This window comes from Pristiophorus japonicus, chromosome 1 (assembly GCF_044704955.1).
Source record: "Pristiophorus japonicus isolate sPriJap1 chromosome 1, sPriJap1.hap1, whole genome shotgun sequence".
Lineage (NCBI taxonomy): Eukaryota > Metazoa > Chordata > Chondrichthyes > Pristiophoridae > Pristiophorus > Pristiophorus japonicus.
In genome coordinates, this window is record NC_091977.1 from 460,451,725 (window position 1) to 460,474,228 (window position 22,504).

At 44.9% G+C, this 22,504-nt stretch overlaps 1 protein-coding gene across 1 annotated transcript; it reads left to right on the forward strand.

Moving 5' to 3' along the window:
• Positions 1–20,393: 20,393 nt before the first annotated feature.
• Positions 20,394–20,564, forward strand: LOC139260083 (large ribosomal subunit protein eL39-like). Its single transcript, XM_070876228.1, has one exon. It carries the CDS (start codon positions 20,405–20,407, stop codon positions 20,558–20,560), a length of 156 nt encoding a protein of 51 aa, XP_070732329.1. The 5' UTR covers positions 20,394–20,404; the 3' UTR covers positions 20,561–20,564.
• The last annotated feature ends 1,940 nt before the right edge of the window (positions 20,565–22,504 follow it).

A 22,504-nucleotide genomic window follows, 5' to 3' on the forward strand; every position in this document is an offset into this window, starting at 1 on the left:
TGTGTTGGGTTCTCAGTGACTCGCGATTGCTTTGGCTAGTATAAAAGCTACCATTTCACAACTGTTCACATTCCAATCTCAGAGGCTGAAGTCTTCAGGATTTGGAAGGAACTTTTCAGCTGTATGCAGATTGGAAATATTTGCAGTGAACTCTTTATCCACTGTCACTTCCTTGAAGCAATCTCTCTCACCATTGACAGATCACTTCTGTCATCTCAACCTCACCTGTCATCTATTCCAGCAGCTTCAGCGCCCTTGAAAAAAATCTCATCTTGGTCCTCAGAATTCCAGCATGATTGGCCCCAACAGCAACATCATTAAACACACCAACATCACCAACAACAACACCAACCTTCTCCCCAATCACCTGATGTTGCACAGGACACAGGGCATCAGCACTTAACCACATTGCTGCCCGAGAGACCAGGGATGGCCTTACCATGGCCACATTTACTTCATTTGACACTGTGCACCCTGGCTGCCGCATGATGCGATAGGTTGGCACCACCCTATACCAGCACCATAAAGCATCCCTGCAATGTCCAAGACATTCCTTTCACACCCATCATCATTGTATAGAGTACCCTTATGTCTGACCATTCACTACAACTCACTAAGCCACTTTCAAAGGTGCACACAAATCTGTCCAAGAACACAAAGGGGCCGATTTTCATCAAGGCCTCCGCCTGTCCAAGTGCGGCCTAAAGTGCCGCCAATGGCCGCCGAGGTACCGGACGGGACTTTGGGCAGGATATTCGTGGCCGAGGTCCCTCGAAGGTCAGCGGGTGACAAATGGATGACGTACGCCACCAATTTGGGTGGCAGCGGGCGGGAGGTCTCATTCTTGGCGGCAGAGCTGCTTGTGGCCCAAGTACCACCGAGGATGGAGTCGGGCCCATGGAGGGTCGAAGAGCTGGAAACAAAAATCACTAATAAAAAATTAAAAAATCATCGGAAGACCTCCAGGGGACCCCATGCAGGTAAGTTGCTGTTGAAAAATGTTTTCAAAATGTTCACTTTCCTTTTTTTCAGGTTCTTCCTACTGGCCGTCAGGGACAGACCAGCCTCCAGCGAGCGCTCCACTCCCATCCGCAGGAATCTGGGAGCTCGGCGGGCGGGAGGTCAGTTGCGCCACTCGGCCGTCCGTTGATGTCAGCGGGCGGTTCCTGGCGGCTCTCTCCTCATGCCTGCTCCAGGCCACCTCGAAAGTGGCACTGGGCGGATCAAGAAGAACAATGTCGGCGGCAGTCGGTGGCAGTCAGCGGCAGTGGGCGGTGAGGCAGCAGGGGGTGAGGTGATGAATTTCGGTCCCAAAGTGTTCAAAATAAAGATTTCAATGTTTGACAACACAGCGAAAACTCTACATGAACATTGGCGAATACATTCAAGTGCTTACCCTTGCGTGTTAGTTGGTATGATTGGGCATGGATGAGGGTGAGTGTGAGGGGTGGCTAGTGAGATGGGGGAAGTGATAATGTAGAGAGAGAGAGAGAGAGGGATGGAAGTTCATTTGGTGCGAGTAAGAATGTGCAGGGTAGAGTGCTAATTGGGTGTGCTAACATGCCTGAATTTCTCCCCCTGTGTCCCCTAGTTCTAGACTCTCCAGCTAGGGGAAACAACCTTTTAGAGTCCACCCTGTCAATCCCCCTCAGAATCTTATATATTTCAATGAGATCACATCTCATTCTTCTAAACTCCAGAGGGTATAGGTCCAATCTACTCAATCTCTCCTCATAGGACAACCCTCTCATCCCAGGAATCAATCTAGTAAAACTTCGTTGCAGCACCTCTAAGGCATGTATATCCTTTCTCAGATAAAACTGTGTGGTCTCACAAAGCACTGTACAATTGTAGTAAAACTTCTTTATGCTTATACTCCAAATTCCTTGCAATAAAGACCAACATGCCAATTGCCTTCCTAATTGCTTGCTGTACCTGCATGCTAACTTTCACTATTTCCTGTACGAGGACACCTAAATCTCTCTGAACACCAACATTTAATAGTTTCTCACCATTTAAAAAAATTATGTTTTCCTATTCTTCCTACCAAAGTGAATAACCTTAAATTTCCCCACATTATACTCCATCTATGACATTATTGCCCACTCACTTAACCTGTCTATGTCCCTTTGCAGGAATGAATTAACAAAAAGGCTTTTTGGGTCCTTCTCATAGCTTACTTTCCCACCTAGTTTTGTATCATCAGAAAACTTGGATACGTTGCACTCAGTCCCTTAGTCATTAATATAGATTGTAAATAGCTGAAGCCTAACCACTGATCCTTGCGGCACCCCACTAACTACAGCCTGCCAACCGGAAAATTATCCATTTTTCCCTACTCTCTGTTTTCTGTCCGATAACCAATCCTCTAGCCATGCTAATATATTACCCCCGACCCCCTGATCCCTTATCTTGTGCAGCAACCTTTTATTTGACAAGGTGCCACATAAAAGGTGACTGTACAAGAAAAAAGTTCACGGGGTTGGGGTAATATATTAGCATGGATAGAGGATTGGCTAACTAAGAGAGAACAGAGAGTCAGGATAAATGGTTCATTCTCTTGTTGGCAACCAGTAACTAGTGGGTGCCGCAGAGATCAGTGCTGGGACTCCAACTATTTACAATCTAGAAGCAACGACTTGGAAGAAGGGATTGAGTGTAACGTAGCCAAGTTTGCTGACGATACAAAGATGGGAGAAAAAGCAATGTGTGAGGAGGACACAAAAAATCTGCAAAAGGACATAGACAGGCTGAGTGAGTGAGCAAAAATTTGGCAGATGGAGTATAATGTCGGAAAGTGTGAGGTCATGCACTTTGGCAGAAAAAAATCAAAGAGCAAGTTATTATTTAAAGGGAGAAAGATTGCAAAGTACCGCAGTATAGCGGGACTTGTGCATGAATAACAAAGGATAGTATGCAGGTACAGCAAGTGATCAGGCAGGCCAATGGTATCTTGGCCTTTATTGCAAAGGGGATGGAGTATAAAAGCAAGGAAGTCTTATATAAGGTATTGGTGAGGCTACACTTGGAATGCTGCATGCAGTTTTGGTTTCCATATTTACGAAAAGATATACTTGCTTTGGAGGCAGTTCAGAGAATGTTCACTAGGTTGATTCCGGGGATAAGGGGGTTGACTTATGAGGAAAGGTTGAGTAGGTTGGGCCTCTACTCATTGGAATTCAGAAGAATGAGAGGTGATCTCATCGAAACATATAAGATTATGAGGGGGCTTGACAAGGTGGATGCAGAGAGGCTGTTTCCACTGATGGGGGAGACTAGAACTAGAGGGCATGATCTTAGAATAAGGGGCTGCCCATTTAAAACAGTGATGAGGAGAAATTTCTTCTCTCAGAGGGTTGTATATCTGTTGAATTCGCTGTCTCAGAGAGCTGTGAAAGCTGGGAGCTGGGACATTGAATAAATTTAAGACAGAAATAGACAGTTTCTTAAACGATAAGGGGATAAGGGGTTATGGGGAGCGGGCGGGGAAGTGGAGCTGAGTCCATGATCAGATCAGCCATGATCTTATTGAATGGTGGAGCAGGCTCGAGGGACGGTATTGCCTACCCCTGTTCCTATTTCTTATGTTCTTATGTTCTTATGTGGCACCTTATCGAATGCCTTTTGGAAATCCAAATATACAACATCCACTGGTTCCCTTTTATCTACCCTGCTTGTTACATACTCAAACTCTCTAATACATTTTTTAAACACAATTTCCCTTTCATAAAACCATGTTGACTCTGCCTAATCATATTATGATTTTCTAAGTGCCCTGTTACCACTTCCTTAATAATGGATTCCAGCATTTTCCTGATGACTGATGTCAGGCTAACTGGCCTGTTTTCTCTCTCCCTCCTTTCTTGAATAGTGACACACTCATTATTTGATGATTTTCTTCTTTGACGTACTATTATTCATTATCTTGCTTGCGAAGCAGAAAGATTGTTCTCAAGCACTGATACACAGTGCCAAATAGTGGGAGGACAAAGTTTTATTCCTACTATTTTCCCAATCTGAAGTGCAACAACCAGGGAAATGGCAAGCTAAGGCCACATTGTTGTTGTGTATATTATTACAGAACTGAAGAACATAAGAAAACATTAGGATTGGGAGGTAAAAATAAAGCCAAATCTCTTGCAGTCTAGATGGTAACTTACAATCTTTCCACCTAATCAAAAGAGGCATTATAATAATATTTCAGTTTCTATAACAGCTTATTACATTGAAATGTTTCAAAGCACTTCACACAATTAATTACTTTTGAAGTAGATACTCTCAAATAGAAGCATAAAGTCAGGCAGACCAAAAAACAAATCTCGGGGATAATGTAGACAGAAAAAATAATGGGCCAGATTTTGCTGTTGGAGGGTATCTAATGACGTTTGCCATTAGTTAGACTTGCCCTTGCACCCTGCAGCTCAAAACAAAATGTGCCCATTAAATTACTGAAAGAGCGAACTGATAACAGTGCAGTGAGGGAAACAGGGCATCAGGAACTTGAGTGTACAGGGCAACTAACAGGATATCTCCTTAACCAATAAGATGTAAGGATTTGGAAATAAACATAATTAGGACTGAGAAGGAGGGTAGATTAAAGGGAGTGAATTCAATGCCAAATCAGGTACAGAAAGAAAAATAAAGAGAGAGAAAGAAAGATTGGATTAAGAGAGCGAGAAAAAGGACAGAAATGAAAAGTTGAAAAAAATGGCATTTTTAAAGGCTCTCCGAAAAATTCAAAACCTGCAGGAATGAGACTCCACAATTGTAATAGTTAATTTTTGGTACCAGAGAGGTTGATTGGCAGTCATTAACAAATAGCACATTGTTAAAAGGTACTTACAAGACTTAACTTTCTGTGGCATGTTTAATGGGCAAATACAGCAAGTTCCCAAATGAAACAGGGAGGCTAAGGGCGAGATGCCATTTTCGTGAAGCTAACAGTGGAATGGTGCAACTCGGGCAGCAACTTCTGAATATTCACATTTAACTGCACATCTGCTCCTCACCTAAAGTTGCTATTCCATTTACCCATAAATAGTGGAAGGGGTCATTAATTAGCCTTGCCATTATTTTGACAGCAACTTCATGGCCCTTTTTTCTTTTTCAATTGCAGTTCATAAAAGAGTGCATTGAATCAGCTGAGATTAATGGAATAGATGAGAAATGAATTTTCCAGGAATAAAGTGAAAAAGATTATTTTGATATTTTGTTGAAATTTATTTGCAAATTATGTTTCACTCTCATATTTATATTCATTAAGTTTGATATTCTTGTAGAAAGGTTTGAGCCCCAGGTTCTTAGTTTGCCAATGGCTAGAATATTTATTATATTGTTCATATGTATGGATTTCAAGGAGCCCCAGACAAATATATTCATGCATAGCTTGGAATGGAGTTCAGGAATATGGCTAAAATTAGATTGATGTATTGTACTATGAAATTAAACAAGTAAGACATATTTATGAGATATATGATAATTGTAAGCCTGCTTTTTCATGTTAATATGTTAATATGCATTAAAGTTGAAACAACGACATTTCCTCTATGTGTAACAAAATGGTAAACCCATTGTTTATAAACAGGTTTATGATTCTGTTACACATCGTGTGCAGAGCAAAGCTTCCACAGTATTCCTATCTATCATTTTAACCAAGGAACTATCTGAATAAAAACTATTTCAAAGTACTAAAATTAATTTTTCACTAATTATCACAATAAATTGTTCAAAAGGTTACAGGGAATTCAATAGTTGGTCATAATTTGATATTTTATTACCCAAAATTGACTCCTTGGCTTTTTATTTCACTTTAGTTTAAGAATTTGAATTAAAAATACATTTAGAGACAAGTTTACTTACAGTGAAATTAACTCCAGGCAGGATATATAGAGCTCGTCATTAATGTGGATGTGATACTGAATTTAAAACTGTGCTTGCTCCATTTCATATTTTTGTCTTCACCATAGTTTAACACAGGTGCAGTTACCTTGGCTACCAGTCCTTTTTTTCCTTCTTCTTATTGCTTGGACTTCAGTCATGTCATTTTTCAAATATTTTTTCAGCTGTGATTGTTCAGATCAAATTATTATTAAAACCCTAAACATACATTTTGCAGTGTTGATGTGCCAAATCACTTCCAGTGTTCCTTTATTCTCTCTTTCAAAAAAACATACAGCTCAATGCCAAAGTAAGAAAAGAAAACAAAACATGTATTTATTTCTGGAAATCTTCTGATTTTTATCTGTTTCTTTCATTTCAACTGAAGCTCTATCCCGATCAGTGTAGCTCAGACCACAACGCTTTGTGGGAATGGTGGGAAGAGTCATATGATGAATTCTCCTGAGTGTGCAACCGTTAAATGCAAATTCTTGTTGTAATCTCCGAATACAATTTACAAGTTGCAATTCAATATTTATTGCTGAAACATGACTACAGTCCTCTAAGAATAAACATTTACATTCATCATATTATAACTGTCCATTTAGTTCTATCTGTTACTTTGCAACAAGAAGCACCTTTAATGTAGTAAAATGTCCCAAAGTAGTTCACAGGAGCTTAATCAGAAAAAAAATTGACATTGAGCCAAAGAATAACAAAGGGTGACTAAAACTTTGGTCAAATTGGTAAGCTTTAATGAGCGTTTTAAAGAAGGAGAGAGAGGTAGCGAGGTAGAGAAAAGATTAGGGAGGGAATTCCAGAGTTTAGGGCCGAGATGGTTGACGGCGTGGTCACCAATGGGATAAAGGATGTCGTGGGTGCACACCTTTTAGAAAGATGATATCCCGACTGAGAGGCTATAACTAGCAGGAAAGACTGAACAGATTGGGGCTCTTTTTTCTCGAAAAGAGAAGGCTGAAGGATGGCCTAACAGAGGTCTTTATAATTATGGAGCGATTTGATAGGGTAGATGTAAAGAAGATGTTTCTACTTGTGGAGGAGTTCAAAACTAGGGGCCATGAATATAAGAGAGTCACTAATAAATCCAAGAAGGAATTCCGGAGAAACTTCTTTATGCAGAGAGTGGTTAGAATGTGGAACTTGCTATCACATAGAGTAGTTGAGGCGAATAGCATAGATGCCTTGAAGGGAGACCTAGATAAGTGCATGAGGGGGAAAGAAATAGAAGGATATGCAGATAGGGTTTGATAAAGTAGGGTGCGAGGAGGCTCATGTGGACCACATAATAGACTTGAAATCAAAGTGGCAGCATGGCTGCAAAATTGGCTAAGGGACAGGAAGCTGAGAGTAGTGATGAACAGTTGTTTTTCAGACTGGAGGGAAGTATACAGTGGTGTTTCCCAGGGGACGGTTCTAGGACCACTGCTCTTTTTGGTATATATTAATTACCTGGACTTGGGTATACAGGGCATAATTTCAAAGATTGCAGGTGACACGAAACACTGAAATGTAGTAAACAATGAGAAGGATAGTAATATACTTCAGAAAGACATTGGGAGACTGGTAAAATGGGCTGACACATAGCAGTTGGAATTTAATGTAGAGAAGTGTGAAGTGATATATTTTGGTCAGAAGAATGAGGAGAAGCAATATAAGCTGAATGTTACAATTTTAAATGGGGTGCAGGAACAGAGAAAACTGGAGCTGTATGTAAACACATCTTTGAAAGTGGCAGGAAAAGTTTAAAAGGCTGTTTAAAAAAAAGCATATGGGATCCTTGGCTTTACTAATAGAAGCATAGAGTACAAAAGCATGGAAGTTATGCGAAACCTTTTGTTATATCTCAAATTAAGCAATGTGACTGAGTACTGTACATTTGAGTAAGTGTGACCTTAGTCTCTTTATTCTGACTCCAGAGTGTTGGCACAGCATGGGAGACCTGCTCATATACAATGCTTCCAAGGGATGCTGGGATCCCTTGGGACTCCAATAGATACGCCCTCTGGTGGCGATAGAACCTTGGTTACATGGTGTTGCATATAATAACATCACTTGCCCCCAAAGTCAATAGTACACTTATTTACAGAGTGAGATGATCTGGGGCTTTCTGCTCCCTAGTCGATCATCTCGGTACAAACACAGGTGCAGGTGAGTTGGTTGAGCCTTCGCTGGCCTGCTGGGGATGATGAGTTCAGCTTCATGGTCAAACGTGATGCTGGTTGCCACTTGTGTGTGCATCATAGGGTCGAAGTTGGTGGTGTCCTCTTCAGGTTGCTCGTAGCTGTCTGTGAAACGCAGTTTGGTTTGGTCCAAATGCTTTCTGCAAGTTAGTCCACTTGCAAGTTTGACCTCAAACACCCTTCTTTGGCCACGACAGTGCCAGCAAGCCATTTGGGACCATGTCCATAGTTGAATACAAATACAGGGTCATTGACTTCAATATTGCGTGACAAATTTGCGCGATCATGGTACATGCTTTGTTGATGCCGCCCGCCCTCGACATGATCATGGAGATAAGGGCGGACTAGAGAGAGCCTTGTTTTGAATGCCCTTTTCATGAGCAGTTCGGTAGGGGGAACCAAGGTGAGCAGTTATATATGTAAACCTGTAAATACCTTGTTTAACCACCAGAGGGCTCAACCCTGGAGTCCCTAGGGACCCCACAATCCCTTGGGAGCACCTGTACATAAGGAGGCCTCACAGGCTGGAGAGGCACTCTGGAGACCTGAATAATATACTACGGTCACACGTTACTTTGAGCTCACAGTATCTGGTCATATTCTTTATGCAAGACATAACAACTGGTGATGAGATACAGCTACACCCAGGTGCACCTCCCCTTTTCCTAATCTGTCACCATTCAGATAATAGTCTGCCTCTCTGTTTTTACAACCAAAGTGGATAACCTCACATTTATCCACATTATACTTCATCTGCCATGCATTTGCCCACTCACCTAACCTATCCAAGTCGCTCTGCAGCCTCACAGCATCCTCCTCGCAGCTCACACTGCCACCCAACTTAGTGTCATCCGCAAATTTGGAGATACTACATTTAATCCCCTCATCTAAATCATTAATGTACAGTGTAAACAGCTGGGGCCCCAGCACAGAACCTTGCGGTACCCCACTAGTCACTGCCTGCCATTCTGAAAAGTACCCATTTATTCCTACTCTTTGCTTCCTGTCTGCCAACCAGTTCTCAATCCACATCAGCACACTACCCCCAATCCCATGTGCTTTAACTTTGCACATTAATCTCTTGTGTGGGACCTTGTCGAAAGCCTTCTGAAAGTCCAAATACGCCACATCAACTGGTTCTCCCTTGTCCACTCTACTGGAAACATCCTCAAAAAATTCCAGAAGATTTGTCAAGCATGATTTCCCTTTCACAAATCCGTGCTGACTTGGACCTATCATGTCACCTCTTTCCAAATGCGCTGCTATGACATCCTTAATAATTGATTCCATCATTTTACCCACTACCGATGTCAGGCTGACCGGTCTATAATTCCCTGTTTTCTCTCTCCCTCCTTTTTTAAAAAGTGGGGTTACATTGGCTACCCTCCACTCCATAGGAACTGATCCAGAGTCAATGGAATGTTGGAAAATGACTGTCAATGCATCCGCTATTTCCAAAGCCACCTCCTTAAGTACTCTGGGATGCAGACCATCAGGCCCTGGGGATTTATCGGCCTTCAATCCCATCAATTTCCCCAACACCATTTCCCGACTAATAAGAACTTCCCTCAGTTCCTCCTTCTTACTCGACCCTCTGAGCCCTTTTATGTCCGGAAGGTTGTTTGTGTACTCCTTCGTGAATACCGAACCAAAGTACTTGTTCAATTGGTCTGCCATTTCTTTGTTCCCAGTTATGATTTCCCCTAATTCTGACTGCAGGGGACCTACATTTGTCTTTACTAACCTTTTTCTCTTTACATATCTATAGAAGCTTTTGCAGTCCATTTTAATGTTCCCTGCAAGATTCCTCTCGTACTCTATTTTCCGTGCCCTAATCAAACCCGTTGTCCTCCTCTGCTGAGTTCTAAATTTCTCCCAGTCCCTGGGTTCGCTGCTATTTCTGGCCAATTTGTATGCCACTTCCTTGGCTTTAATACTATCCCTGATTTCCCTTGATAGCCACGGTTGAGCCACCTTCCCTTTTTTATTTCTGGCTCAGACAGGGATGTACAATTGTTGTAGTTCATCCATGCGGTCTCTAAATGTCTGCCATTGCCCATCCACTGTCAATCCCTTAAGTATCATTCGCCAATCTATCCTGCAGAACCTGGAGGAGGTTCTTAGTCGACTTAATCATGTGGGGCTCAGGTTAAAATGCTCGAAGTGCATTTTCCTGGCACCTGTAGTGGAGTTCCTGGGGAGAAGAATCGTGGTGGATGGCATCAGGCCCACCGATTCGAAGACGGAGGCAATCGAGAACGTACCGAGACCACAGACCGTGATGGAGCTATGGTCGTTTCTAGGACTCCTGAACTACTTTGGTAACTTCTTACCGGGTTTTAGCCCACTGCTAGAACCACTACATTCTTTACTGCGTAAAGGAGATGAATGGGTATGGGGTAAAAGCCAAGAAAATGCCTTTGAGAAAGCTAGAAAATAGTTATGCTCAAACAAATTGCTTGTGTTGTATGATCCATGTAAGCGTTTGGTACTAGCATGTGATGCACCGTCATACGGTGTCGGGTGTGTATTGCAACAAGCTAATGAATCTGGGAAATTGCAACTGGTTGCTTATGCATCCAGATGTCTGTCTAAGGTTGAGAGGGTTTACAGCATGCTCGAAAAAGAAAGGTTGGCATGTGTTTATGGGGTAAAGAAAATGCATCAATATCTGTTTGGGCTCAAATTTGAATTGGAAACTGACCATAAGCCATTTATAGCCCTCTTTTCTAAAAGTAAGGGGATAAATACGAATGCATCGGCCCACATCCAGAGATGGGCACTCACGTTGTCCGCATACAACTATGCCATCCGCCACAGGCCAGGCACAGAAAACTGTGCCTATGCTCTCAGTAGGCTGCCATTGCCCACCACAGGGGTGGAGATGGCACAGCCCGCAGATTTAGTTATGGTAATGGAAGCATTCAAGAGTGAGCAATCACCTGTTACCACCCGACAGATTAGAACCTGGATGAGTCAGGACCCCTTACTGTCCTTAGTTAAAAAACTGAGTGCCGCAGTTGTTCTAATGACCCGTTAGAGATGCAGGAAGAAATAAAGCTGTACCAGCAGAGCAGAAATGTAATGTCCATCCAGGCAGACTGTCTCCGATGGGGTAATTGGGTAGTGGTGCCAAAAAAGGGCAGGGACACTTTCATGAGTGATCTCCACAGTACCCACCCAAGCATTGTAATGATGAAAGTGATAGCCAGATCCCACGTCTGGCAGCCCGGTATCGATGCGGACTTAGAGTCCTGCGTGCACAAATGTAACACATGTTTACATTTAAGCAATGCACCCAGGGAGGCGCCACTAAGTTTATGGTCCTGACCCTCCAAACCATGGTCTAGGGTCCATGTTGACTATGCAGACCCATTCTTAGGAAAAATGTTCCTTGTAGTTGTAGATGCATATTCCAAATGGATTGAATGTGAGATAATGTCGGCAAGCATGTCCGCTGCCACCATTGAAATCCTGCGGGGACATGTTTGCCACGCATGGCCTGCCCGATGTCCTTCTAAGTGACAATGGGCCATGCTTCACCAGTGCCGAGTTCAAAAGAGTTCATGACCCGCAATGTGATCAAACATGTCACTTCTGCCCTGTTCAAACCAGCGTCCAATGGTCAGGCAGAGAGAGCAGTGCAAACAATCAAGCAGAGCTTGAAGAGGGTAACTGAAGGCTCACTGCAGACTCGCCTACCCCGAGTCCTGCTTAGTTACCGTATAAGATCCCACTCGCTCACTGGGGTTCCCCCCGCTGAACTGTTCATGAAAAGGGCACTTAAGACAAGGCTCTCATTAATCCACCCTGATGTACATGAACAGGTAGAGAGAGCAGGCTGCTTCAACAGAATACATATCAAGATTGCGCAAATGTGTCATGAGAAATCGAGATTAATGGTCCTGTATGTGTGCTAAACTGTGGACAAGGTCCCAAGTCGCTTCCCGACACTGTCGTGGCCAAAGAGGGGAGTAGGGTGTTTCAGGTCAAACTTTCAAATGGACTCACCTGCAGTAAACACTTGGACCAAATCAAACTCAGATTCACGGACTATCCAGAACAACCCACAATAGACTCTACCTTTTTCGACCCTCCAACACACACACAAGTGGCAACCGACCCAGCGGTTGACTACGAAGCAGAACCCATCACCTGCAACAGCCCAGCAGGACTCACCACACCCAGCAGCCTGGCAAGGGCCCAACAAATGACTCACCAAAATCAGCATTTCCACCGAGACGATCTACCAGGGAAAGGAAGGCGCCAGATCGACTCTCATTGTAAATAGTTACACTATTGACTTTGACAGGGAGGGAAGTGTTGTTATATATGTAAACATGTAAATACCTTGTTTAACCACCAAAGGGCTCATCCTCTGGAGTCCCAAGGGATCCCACAATCCATTGGGAGCACCTGTACATAAGAAGGCCTCAAAGGCTGGAGAGGCACTCTGGAGACCTGAAAAAAGGACTACGGTCACACGTTACTTTGAGCTCACAGTATCTGGTCAGATTATTTATGTAAGACATAACAGAGCGAGTGGGGTCTAGTGCGGTAGTTGAGCAGGAATCGGGACAGGCAGGTCTGCAGGGAGTCTTCTGACACGCGTTTCAAGCATTGCTTGTTGGTTTGGACTGACCATTCTGCCTGGCCGTTAGATGTGGGCTTGAATGGGGCAGATGTGACTTGCTTGATCCCATTGCGGGTCATGAATTACTTGAATTCAGCACTGGTGAAGCACGGCCCATTGTCGCTGACAAGAACATCAGGCAGGCCATGTGTGGCAAACATGGGCTGTAGGTTTTCGATGGTGGCAGTAGACATGCTTACAGACATTATTACACACGCAATCCATTTTGAGTAAGCATCCACAACAACCAAGAACATTGTGCCACGATGCTGAGAATGACGTGAGTAGCACGTGTAGCGAGTTGGTCTTACCGTAGGTGAAGGGTCCACAGCCAGCTAAGGAATGGAAGACCAGCAGGAAGAGCAGTGCAGGGAAGGTAGTGCAGGGATCCCCTGCGGTCATCCCCCTGCAAAACAGATACACCGTTTTGAGTACTGTTGAGGGGGATCATCAGGGGAGGGCAGTAGCAGCCAAGTTCATGGCACCATGGCTGGCTCTGCTGCACAGGAGGGCAGGAAAAAGAGTGGGAGAGCGATAGTGATAGGGGATTCGATTGTAAGGGGAATAGATAGGCGTTTCTGCGGCCGCAACTGAGAATCCAGGATGGTATGTTGCCTCCCTGGTGCAAGGGTTAAGGATGTCTCGGAGCGGGTGCAGGACATTCTGAAAAGGGAGGCTGAACAGCCAGTTGTCGTGGTGCACATTGGTACCAACGATATAAGTAAAAAAAGGGATGAGGTCCTACAAGACGAATTTAAGGAGCTAGGAGCTAAATTAAAACGTAGAACCTCAAAAGTAGTAATCTCGGGATTGCTACCAATGCCACGTTCTAGTCAGAGTAGGAATCGCAGGATAGCGCAGATGAATACGTGGCTTGAGCAGTGGTGCAGCAGGGAGGGATTCAAATTCCTGGGGCATTGGAACCGGTTCTGGGGGAGGTGGGACCAGTACAAACCAGACGGTCTGCACCTAGGCAGGACCGGAACCAATGTCCTAGGGGGAGTGTTTGCCAGTGCTGTTGGGGAGGAGTTAAACTAATATGGCAGGGGGATGGGAACCAATGCAGGGAGACAGAGGGAAACAAAATGGAGACAAAAGCAAAGGACAGAAAGGAGATGAGGAAATGTGGAGGGCAGAGAAACCCAAGGCAAAAAACAAAAAGGGCCATTGTACAGCAAAATTTTAAAGGGTCAAAGTGTAATAAAAAGGCAAGCATGAAAGCTCAGTGCCTCAATGCAAGGAGCATTCGGAACACAGGAGAGGGCTCTGAGCTAGTTAAAATGGGTGAGAGCTCAGATGAACAGGGTCCCAAGAAAGAATGCAAAAGGCAGGAGGCAACAGAGCAGAGTAGCACTGGGGTAAGTGTAAACCACAAGGTGATAGGAAGGGACAATATGTATGAATATAAAGGGGCTGCAGGAGGGGTCAAAATTAAAAATCATGGATTAAAAACTAGTTTTAAAACACTCTACCTAAACGCACGCAGCATTCGAAATAAAGTAAATGAGTTGACGGCACAAATCATTACAAATGGGTATGATTTGGTGGCCATTACAGAAACGTGGTTGCAGGGTGGCCAAGACTGGGAATTAAACATACAGGGGTATCTGACAATTCGGAAAGATAGACAAGAAGGGAAAGGAGGTGGGGTAGCTCTGCTAATAAAGGGTCATATCAGGGCAGTTGTGAGATACGATATTGGCTCTAATGAACAAAATGTTGAATCATTGGGGTGGAGATTAGAGATAGTAAGGGGAAAAAGTCACTGGTGCGCGTAGTTTATAGGCACCCAAATAATAACTTCACGGTGGGGTGGGCAATAATCAAGGGAATAATGGAGACATGTGAAAAAGGAACGGCAGTAATCATGGGGGATTTTAACCTACATATCGATTGGTCAAATCAAATCGCACGGGGTAGCCTTGAGGAGGAATTCATAGAATGCATACAGGATTGTTTCTTAGAACAGTATGTTACAGAACCTACAAGGGAACAAGCCTCTTGTGATTTCCCCCATACCACCCAGTCATCTCCCTTGCATAGCAACATGTGTAGAGGCTCTAGCAAGGTGCTTAATCCGGGTAGGAAATTATCAAAATAATTGAGGAGTCCCAGGAACGACTGCAGCTCCGTCACGTTCTGTGGTCTCGGCGCATTCTTGATGGCCTCCGTCTTGGATTCGGTGGGTCTGATGCCATCTGCCTTGATTCTTCTCCCTAAGAACTCTACCTCTGGGGCTAGGAAAACACACTTCAAGCGTTTCAACCTGAGTCCCACACGATCTAGCCGAATTAGAACCTTTTCCAGGTTCTGCAAGTGTTTGGTGGTGTCACGACCTGTGATCAATATGTCATCCTGGAAAACCACGGTGCGCGGAATCGACTTTAGCAGACACTCCATGGTCCTTTGAAAAATAACCGCAGCCGATCGAATCCCAAACGGCATCTATTGTAGATGAACAGACCTTTGTGCGTGTTGATGCAGGTGAGGCCTTTCGAAGATTCCACCAGCTCCTGCGTCATGTAGGCCGTGGTCAGATCCAACTTGCTGAACGTCTTCCCCCCTGCAAATAGATCGTCTGCCTTGAGTAGCGGGTATTGGTCCTGCAGCGAAAAACAGTTAATCATTACTTTATAGTCCCCACAAATTCTGACCGTGCCATCGCCCTTGAGAACTGGAACAATCGGATTGGCCCACTCGTTGAATTCAACCGGCGTGATGATGCCCTCTCATTGCAGCCTGTCCAGCTCGATCTCCACTTTCTCTCGCATCATGTTTCGCACGGCACATGCCTTGTGGTGGATGGGTCGTGTACCGGGAACGAAGTGGATCTATACCTTCGCTCCAGAGAAATTTCCGATGCCTGGCTCATGCAACGATGGAAACTTGCTCAAAACCTGGGCACATGGGGCATCGTCGATGAACGAAAGCGCTCGGATGTCGTCCCAGTTCCAGCGGATTTTTCCCAGCCAGTTTCTGCTGAACAGTGTGGGGCCATCTCCTGGTACAATCCATAGTATTAGTTCATGCACTGCTCCATCATAGGAGGCTTTTACTGCTGCACTGCCAATTACAGGGATCAGCTCTTTAGTGTAAGTTCTCAGCTTGGTATGAATAGGGCTCAGCTTGGGTCTTTGTGCCTTGCTGCACCACAGCCTGTCGGAGGCCTTTTTGCTCATGATAGACTGACTTGCACCCGTGTCCAATTCCATGGATATTGGAATTCCGTTCAGTTCAACTTTTAACATGATCGGTGGACATTTCGTGGTGAAGGTGTGTAGCCCGTACACTTCTGCCTCCTCGGTTTGAATCTCTATTTCAGTTTGATCCGCCATGGATTGGTCTTCCTCTGCAACATGGTGGTTTGCAGAGTTTGCAGCTCATCTGCTCATTCACTGGAGCCCATTGTTTCACAGCCTTTGCACGCATAGTGTTTGAAGCGGCATTGATGGGCTCGATGATCACCTCCGCAGCGCCAACAAGGTGTTAATTGCCTCGCATTTACGCTTGATGGCGGACTCTGAGTCATCTGAGGTCATGCAGCTGCAGGCGTGTACGTTCTGTCATGTGCATTCCTGCCTGAAAACAACGTTACTTTGTGTACAGTAATTGCCGATGCATCTTTATGCTGCAAAATTTATTTGGTGTTATCGCTGATGGACATAAATGCCTGGGCTATCGTTATGGCTTTGCTCAGGTTTGGTGTTTCAACAGTCAATAGTTTGCGAAGGATAACCTAATGGCCAATGCCAAGGACAAAAAAGTCTTTTAGCATTTGCTCCAGGAATCCACCGAATTCGCAATGTCCTGCAAGGCGCCTTAATTCGGCGATGCAGCTCGCCACTTCCTGGCCTTCAGACCATTGACATGTATAAAAGCGATACCTTGCCATCAGAATGCTCTCCTTCGGATTTAGATGCTCTTGACCAGCGTACACAGTTCTTCATATGATTTGGTTGTTGGTTTCACCGGAGCAAGAAGATTCTTCATGAGGCCATAGGTTATTGCCCCGCAGACGGTGAGGAGGATCGCCCTTCGTTTGACAGCGTTTACATTTCCTTCCAGCTCATTGCCGATGAAGTATTGGTCAAGTTGCTCCACAAAGGCTTCCCAATCATCACCTTCTGAGAATTTCTCAAGGATACTGACAGTTCTCTGCATTTTTGCGTGATGGTTCATTATCTATTACTCGTCGCCGGTTGTTATGTCTCAAATGAAGCAATGTGACTGAGTACTGTAGATTTGAGTAAATGTGACCTTTGTCTCTTTATTCTGACTCCAGAGTGCTGGCACAGCATGGGAGACCTGCTCATATACAGTGCTGCCAAGGGATGCTGGGATCCCTTGGGACTCCATCCTATGGAGGTGGTAGAATGCTGGTTACATGGTGTTGCATACATAACACCTTTATAAAACACTGGCTAGCCCTCAGCTGGAGCATTGCATTAAATTCTGGGTACCACACTTCAGGAAGAATGTCAAGGCCTTAGAGAGGGTGGAGAAAAGACTTACTAGACTGGTACCAGGAATGAAGCTCTTCAATGATGTGAAGAGATTGGAGAAGCTGGGATTGTTCTCCTTAGATCAGAGAAGTTTAAGAGGAGATTTGATAGAGGTGTTTAAAATCATGAAGGGTTTTGATAGAATAAATAATGGCAGAATGGTCAGTAATCAGAGGACATAAATTTAAGATGATTGTCAAAAGAACCAGAGGCAACATGAGGACTTTGTTTAACGCAGTGAGTTATTGTGATCTGGACTGTACTGCCTAAAAGGATGGTGGAAGTTGATTCAATAATAACTTTCAAAAGGGAATTGGATAAATACTTGAAGGGAAAAAAGCACTATCAGGTTAGAACTGGGGCGTGGGACTAAATGGATAGCTCTTTCAAAGAGCCAGCCCAGGCCCAATGAGCTGTATTATTGTATGATTCTAATTTCTAGAATGGGTGATAATCAGGCTTGAACATTGCGCAGTGGGACATCTGTTCCAATCAGAACTTCTGGATCTGGCCCTCATCATTTATTCTGCAGAGAGGGCTTCCTCTGGGATCATACACAGAACTTCTTGTGCTGTTGCAGCCATTTAAAGGAAAGGGACCATTGGAAAAAAAAATACTTAGCCAGTAAATGGAATATGTGGAAAAGTGATAGAGTGCTGCAGCAGATGAACCCCATGATTTACATCAATAACAATCAACTTGTATTTACATAGAACCTTTAATGTCGTGAAATGTCCCAAGATGCTTCACAGGAGTATTATGAGATAAAAAATTTGACACCGAGCTGCATAAGTAGAAATTAGCGCAGGTGACCAAAAGCTTGGTCAAAGAGGTATGTTTTAAGGAGTGTCTTGAAGGAAGAAAGAGAGGTAGTGAGGTGGAAAAGTCTGGGAAGGGTGTTCCAGAGCTTGGGGCCTAGGCAACAGAAGGCACAGCCAGCAATTGTTGAGTGATTATAATCAGGGTTGCTCAAGAGGGCAGAATTAGAGGAGCGCGTACATCTCGGGGGTTGTTTACAGAGGTAAAGAGGCGTGATGCCATGAAAAGATTTGAAAATAAGGATGAGAATTTTGAAATCGAGGTGTTGCTTAACCAGAAGCCAAAGTTGGTCAGCGAGCACAGGGGTAATGGATGAGTGGGACTTGATGCGAGTTAGGACACGGGCAGCCGAGTTTTGGATCGCCTTTAGTTTACGTAGGGTAGAATGTGGGAAGTGAGCTAGGAGTGCATTGGAATAGTCAAGTCTAGAGGTAACAAAGGCATGGATAAGGGCTTCAGCAGTGGATGAGTTGAGGTTAGGGCGGAGACGGGCGATGTTATGGAGGTGGAAATATGCGGTCTTAGTTATGCTGCGGATATGTGGTTGAAAGCTAATTTCAGGGTCAAATATGACACCATGGTTAAGTACAGGTACTACTGTAACTGGCCTGGCTCACAGCGAGGCTCCGACCTGCGAGGAAACATCTGCGGCAGGTCGGGGCCATAAAAGGAGCATACCACTGCAAGGTACAGCGTGAGCCGGCCAGGGAGCGCAATGGCTGTGAAGAGGGTAACTGGATTGGATGTCATCATAATCCAGGTTGCTGATTGGAGCGTGGGCAGGTACAGCAGAAGCAGTGTGGTTGGGGCGAAGGAGTGGCGGGAGATTGCAGAGCAATGTGATCGGGGCCCTGAAGGGGCATGAACCCAGGGGCAGCACGGGCCAGCTCACACTGCGTTAATTGTGCACACTAGATCTGTGCAGCAGAGCTGATCTCCAGTTATCTTGGTTAATCCTTGCTACTGGACCAAGACCAAGCTCTGTCAAGCCCGTGTCGTGGCTGCTGTGCAGCAGCCGCCACACGTTAAAAAAATCCACACACAGGCATCTTCCACCCTTCAATATGCAGTTCGGGACCTGGAATATCAGGTCCTTCATTGGAACACCTGTGAATTCATCCATTTTTGCTGGAAGCAGGTCATCCTCGATATGAGGGACTGCCTAAGAAGACTATTGTAAATGCGTATGCATGTGTTTTGGAAATACTGGATACAACAATGCTGCTAATCATGGAGTGGCCCTGGACAACGTGGACCACTTCCCATATCTCGGGAGCCTCCTATCAACAGGAGCAGACATTGACGATGAGATCTAACACCGCCTCCTGTGCGCCAGTGCAGCCTTCGGCCACCTGAGGAAAAGAGTGTTTGAAGACCAGGCCCTCAAAACTGCCACCAAGCTCATGGTCTACAGGGCTGTAGTAATACCCACCCTCCTGTATGGATCAGAAACATGGACCATGTACAGTAGGCACCTCAAGTCGCTGGAGGAATACCACCAACGATGTCTTCGCAAGATCCTATAAATCCCCTGGGTGGACAGGTGCACCAACATCAGTGTCCTTGACCAGGCCAACATTCCCAGCATCGAAGCACTGACCACACTTGATCAGCTCTGCTGTGCAGGCCACATAGTTCGCATGTCAGACGAGACTCCCAGAGCAAGCACTCTACTCAGAACTCCTTCACGGCAAACGAGCCAAAGGTGGGCAGCGTAAATGTTACAAGGACACCCTCAAAGCCTCCATGATAAAGTGCAACATCCCCACCCACACCTGGGAGACCCTGGCCAAAGACTGCCCTAAGCGGAGGAAGCGCATCCAGGAGGGCGCTGAGCACCTTGAGTCTCAACGCCAAGAGCATGCAGAAATCAAGCGCAGGCTGTGGTAAGATTGTGCGGCAAACCAGTCCCACCCACCCCTTCCCTCAATGACTCACTGCCCCACCTTGACAGAAACTGTGGTTCTCGTATTGGACTGTACAGCCACCTAAGAACTCATGTTAAGAGTGGAAGTAAGTCTTCCTCGCTTCTGAGGGATTGCCTATGATGATGATGATGATAATCACCAACTCTTACCAGCCATGTTGCACTGATATCCCCTGAGGTGTTTTCTTTGGTGTGCAAAATAGGGCTGCTCTGTTTAGCACTCCAAGGAACTCTCCCTAAATGAGTCTTGGGGGAGTTGGCAACTCAGATCAATGCTGTGTCTAGACCCACAGAAAAAGATGGAAGACCTTAAGAATGGTGCCATCAGTGCCATATACCAGGTAGATATCTCAAGTAGGTATCCTACAGGTGTTGCTTGTCAATCTATTACAGCTGCTACATTGCTTACCATGAATCCCGATCTGCCATTGTGGGAGCCGCAGCCATGCCGTCCCACAAGACCTTCAGGATCAAGTGCTTCCTCGCCAAAAAGATGAAGCAGGACCGGCCGATCCCTCAATGGATCCACATGAAGACCGGCAACAAGATCAGGTACAACTCCAAGAGGAGACACTGGAGAAGGACCAAGCTGGGCTTGTAAAGCCAGTTCATCTCTGTAGCGTATGTAGGCACCTTTAGTAATGACTCCACGAGGCAGGGTATGATACTTAAACTGTGTCGACCTGTAATCCTTTATTTGCAGCTCCTGAGTGTCGACAACAAGCTGCGAGTTCCCTTTTATACTGGGTTACCTGCCGTGTGCAGGCAACCCCTAGGTCTCCAGCAGCAGCACCCTCTTGTGTACCGGTGAGGTGTGTACAATATAAGGATACATTCAATGTGGCATACAGTGTTACAGACATCACACAGTAAACAGGCATGCATACACAACAATCATCATTGGTGCACCACCATCATCGGCAATCTCTCCCGATCTTTGCCCCCTGTCCAGAGAGCAAATGACAGAGCAGATCTCGAGCAACACGCAGCATTCTTGTTCCTGTTTCATGTTTTCTATTGTGGGAAATAAATATTGAGGTGCTTAGCAGAAAATAAATATTGATGTTTATCTGCTAAAAAAAATAGAAGAAAGACTTGCATTTATATAGTGCCTTTCACAACCTCAGGCTATCCCAAAGTGCTTTAACAATAAAGTACTTTTGATGTGTAGTCACTGTTGTAATATCGGAAATGAGGCAGCAATTTTCACAGAGCAAGATCCCACAAACAGCGATGTGATAATGACCAGATAATCTGTTTTAGTGGAGCTGTTAGTGGAGGAATAAATATTGTCCAGAAGAACTCACTTTCTCTTCTTTAAACACAAGCCATGGGATTTTTTACGTCCACCTGAGAGGGCAGAGATCCAAGAGATAAAACCTCTGACAGTGCAGCATTCCTTCAGTTCTGCACTGGTGTGTAAGCTGAGATTTTGGGCTCAGGCCGCTGGAGTGGTGCTTGATCGCATAACCTTCTGATTCAGAGGATACCCACTGAGCCACGCCTGCCTCCTAAATGCCCAATTCTACAGCAGAGGACATATTCAAGTTACAAAGTTTTTGGTGTTACCGTTGCCATTATGTATTCAAAATGACGTCTGAGCAGCACGAGCACAATTCTGGTGTGGGCCACTGTAAGATTCAGCGAAAACATCGACAGCAAAAACTTAGGAGGTTTTTGGACATTGCTTGGACACATTTTCTATTACTGCAGAGAGCAGATAGCACTGACTTGGGACAGGTCCAAACATGCCCCACAAGAATACACATCAGGTGGACCAAGGAATCAATGGCAGGAATGGTTGATGGACAGGCCTTTTGTCAGTAAGACATTAAGTAAAGTGGCCGGGGTTTCAGGTCATCGAAAGACAAAGGAAAGCTATTCGACCATAGACTCATCGGAACCACACATCGAGGTACAGCCGAGTTGACAAAGGAATGGGCCTAAGACTTGATTTTGCTTTTGAGTTGCACAGCCTCAGGGGAAGGACAGTTCGACTTTTGGTGTGAGAAGTTGTTTTTTTGCAAGTATAATAGAGGCAGTTTTGGCTGCCATCTTTCTCTCTCTCCCGTCTTCTACGCCTGCTTACTTCGTTCAACACACAAGGACTGAGCACTCCATCTGGGATGGAGAGAAGAAACACAAGAGAACTTGCTACTTCATCTGGGAAGCTGACCTTGAGACTAGACTTGAAGACCCAGAAGATACGCCTCATCGGGAGAAGCAGCGAATAAGCCAGAGGGGTAATTGGTGAACATTTATCCCAGCCCACACATCTTTAAGACCACCGCATAGTGCGAAAGAGTGTTGTGTGTCCCAAGCAAGCCTTAAGGGTTTTAATGGGGAGGTTTTTGCAAGGACCATAAGCGTACGCACATTCTGTTGGACAAATTTCAGTGGTGCAATTTTGAATCTGAGCAGTGGTGTTTTTGATGTGGGTACTTCGCGTTAGGGGCCTGTTTGATCAGGTGAGACTGTGTGTTGTACTGTGTTTTGTTTGTATTACACTACCAGGATGTGTTTTTACTGGGTGCAGGTGTGTGCT